Source organism: Gymnoscopelus microlampas (assembly GCF_963454915.1).
Source record: "Gymnoscopelus microlampas genome assembly, chromosome: 7".
In the NCBI taxonomy this organism is placed as follows: domain Eukaryota; kingdom Metazoa; phylum Chordata; class Actinopteri; order Myctophiformes; family Myctophidae; genus Gymnoscopelus; species Gymnoscopelus microlampas.
The window spans coordinates 40,910,482-40,913,971 of NC_139944.1; the positions used below are offsets into that span (position 1 = coordinate 40,910,482).

General features: G+C 43.5%; 1 protein-coding gene across 1 annotated transcript; it reads left to right on the top strand.

The window, feature by feature from the left end:
• Positions 1–335: 335 nt before the first annotated feature.
• LOC311048558 (potassium channel subfamily K member 15-like) lies at positions 336–2,841 on the top strand (the record flags this gene model as incomplete). The annotated part of the gene is made up of 2 exons (XM_084061821.1): positions 336–618; positions 1,865–2,841. The coding sequence occupies 2 exons, from the start codon at positions 336–338 to the stop codon at positions 2,839–2,841; spliced, it is 1,260 nt and encodes a 419-aa protein (XP_083917947.1).
• Between the last annotated feature and the right edge of the window lie 649 nt (positions 2,842–3,490).

Sequence of the window (3,490 nt, forward strand, 5' to 3'; positions counted from 1 at the left end):
GTAATGATCAAAATCTACTAAGAAACTATAAGTAAAGTTTGCAAATAAATGTATAGTGCAGTAAAGGTAGGCTATAATGTGTGGATCTGAGATGTAGTGGAGTAGAAGTAAAAATACAGAAAATTGGAAATACTCCAGTAAAGTACAAATACCTCAACATTGTACTTAAGTAAATGTACTTAAGTTACTTTCCACCACTGCTTATGTGTGGGCCTATAGCTGCGTGCATCGCATCGCGCCCACCTGTGTGTGTAGCCTGAGACTCTCCAGTCCTAAGCAAAAGTCTCTTCTGCGCTGCGGCTGCCCCATCACTCCAGTTGTTTCGGAGTGAGAGGATGAAGATACAGAACATTCGGACCATCATCCTCATCGTCTCAATGGTGTCCTACCTGCTCGTTGGAGCCGCGGTCTTCGATGCGCTGGAGTCAAAGAGTGAGAGCTCGAGGAAGAAGATCCTGGAGCAGAGACTCAACGAGCTGAAGAAGAAGTACGGCTTCACCGACGATGACTACAGACAGATAGAGAGAGTGGTCCTGCAGTCGCAGCCGCATCGCGCCGGGAGACAGTGGAAGTTTGCGGGCTCTTTTTACTTTGCAATCACCGTTATCACAACAATTGGCAAGTTTCCCTTTAACATAATAGATTGATTGATTGATTGATTGATTGATTGATTGAATACTTTATAGTTTGCAAAAAAAAAAGCACAGAAAGTAGCCTACAGTTCTATACAAAAGGATGTGCTAAAAGGATTGAACCCGAGAAAGCACTATGGCTTGTTTCCATTGGGGTCCTGTGTATTCAATTCATCGAAACATTTAATGACAGACAGATATACAATACTATGCAAAAACATCATATAAACAAGAACATCCCCTCCTTGATTTCCCACTTGACTTTCTGTTATAGGCTACCAAAAAAGTTCAGGATCGTTATTTAAAGTCTCAAAATGTACAATTGAAAGGCTTAGCAGACGCGCTTACCAGGCCAGACCGAGTTGCAAGTAAGTTGCATAAACTCTAGTCCAGTATAGCAACCCCCAATTTGATATGCTTTAGTCAGTGAAACTCTGATCAAAATAGTTTATTGTACGTTCTCGGGACTGGACTACTGCATCTCGTATCCTGCATTGAAAATAGCAGCTCTCCAAGCTCACAGGGCATGCTACTGCTGTGAGCTTGTAGATCTGCTATTTTTGGCATGGGACACCCTTGTACAACTAAGTATAAATTAGGCTTAAAGTATACTGTAGGCTGGATGAGAGAAGAATAGAATGTGTGACTATTTATTGCAGTCAAAGTTCAAAGTTGTGTTTTCCAGATCATATTCAATGTGATGAATGTCAGGTGTGAGTGCAGGATCAAAAAAGAACAACAAACAGCAGGGTGAGTGGTAAGGTAGGATACATAGATAACACAGTTAAATGCTACAGAGTAACTAGGATAGCAGGTACTAAATCTATATAGGTAATCTAATCTAATCATCATTCTTAGCATTTGTGGACAAGAAAACAGCATAGGCAACATAAATAACATTGACTAAAAAGCATTATGTGAACGAGCAAGTAACCAACATACATCTGGATAATATAAATGAATAAGTTGCTATAGGGGTTGAGTTGGTATTTGAAGAGGAGAGTTTTGAGGCTGTGGCAGAAAACAGGGAAAGTCTGCACTCCTGACTGAGTGGGTCAGGGTGTCATTCCACAGCTTGGGAGATTATATTTGTATGTATGTGACTGTATCTGTGTTTATGCACGAGTGTGATTTTTTTCTGTCATGTTTTAATGACTTCATAACTTTACAGTATAAAGTAGTGGGCTATAGTGCTTCATGTCACCTATATATATCCTACTATGATTTTGTAGGTTATGGCCATGCTGCCCCACGCACTGATGCTGGAAAAGCCTTCTGCATATGTTACGCTGTCTTGGGCATCCCTCTGACTTTGGTCATGTTCCAGAGCCTGGGTGAGAGGATTAACACCTTTGTCCGCTATCTGCTGCGCAGGGCAAAGCAATGTATGGGCTTGCAAAAAACCGAGGTGTCCATGGGAAACATGGTCCTAGTGGGTCTCCTGTCCTGCATGAGCACCCTATGCGTGGGAGCTGCAGCCTTCTCCCATTTTGAGGGCTGGACTTTCTTCAACGCTTACTATTACTGCTTCATCACTTTGACCACTATAGGTTTTGGGGACTTTGTAGCCCTGCAGAAGAAAGAGGCTCTCCAGAGGCGAAGTCCCTATGTAGCATTCAGCTTCATGTACATCCTGGTGGGTCTGACAGTCACTGGAGCATTCCTTAACCTGGTGGTCCTGAGGTTCCTAACTGTTGGCCCAAAGGAGCCAGAGAGGGGCTCAGAGACAGATGGAGAGGAGCAAAGTGGAGAGACTAAAACATGCGAGGAGGGAAGACAGGGGGAGGATGACGTGCAGGCCGCAGACCTGGGCAGTAAAGAGGGGGAGGAGGACCACCACAGTAGCCGATGCAACCTGACCCTGCCCATGGAGGGCGGCACCAGTTGTACCAACCTCCTGTCACCCTCCTCTTTGGTAGAGGAGTGCATGGTGGGGACATCTGGGACGAGAGACGACGTTGTGCAACCCGAGACCAGCAGAATCAGTGCCTTTCTTAGCCGCTTGTGTTGCAGCCTGGATACTCGTAACAGCTACTCTCCGTATCACTGTGAGCGAGCAGGCTGCCACACCAATCCTGTCTTTTACAACTCCATCTCCTTCAGAGTGGACCAGGCCTCCTCTTGCTCAACGAGCACTTCAACTCAGGCCTCACCCAGTAACATTGCTCTTCGCACGGGCAGTCCTCGCATGCGGAGGAAATCATTTTAGCTCCACAAACTACTTATAAGTTCCCTTTGTTATGTTATGGACTAGGATTTTTTGAATGCACCACAGAACAGAAAGTAACACATTTTCGTCTGGGTTGAACAAATTGCTCTGTACATTTCTAGTTACATATGTAGCACTACTTCTGACTTTGGATTCCCATGAATAATGTAGCAAAATATTCTCCCGATAATATTGTTTTTCTATATTGACTATATAACTATATTGATAGGTTGTTTATCCATTAAAGTCTGTGATACTCAAAACCACGTTTTATTTTGATCTCTGGTACAATTTCCAAACTGACCCCTGCAAAATATATTGTAGAACAATACATGTTGTGACTGAGCCTGTTTATGCATATTTTTGAGTGATATCATAGTCACCTGTGACCTGACCTTTATTTCCAGTCAGTAATCATTGGTGGGGTTCTTAAAAGGAACGCACTGTACAGTCCATTGCCCCAGTTGGTTCCCTTGGTAACGATCCATTTCCAGTGCTTAGTGCAATGGAAAACTGGCTTTGTACATGTAATGCCTTTTATACTCTGTTGTATGATGAAAATAGCAGATCTACAAGCTCACAACGCATGCACCATGCTGTGAGCTTGTAGATCTGCTATTTTGGCAACAGCATACTGTTGTACAACTAA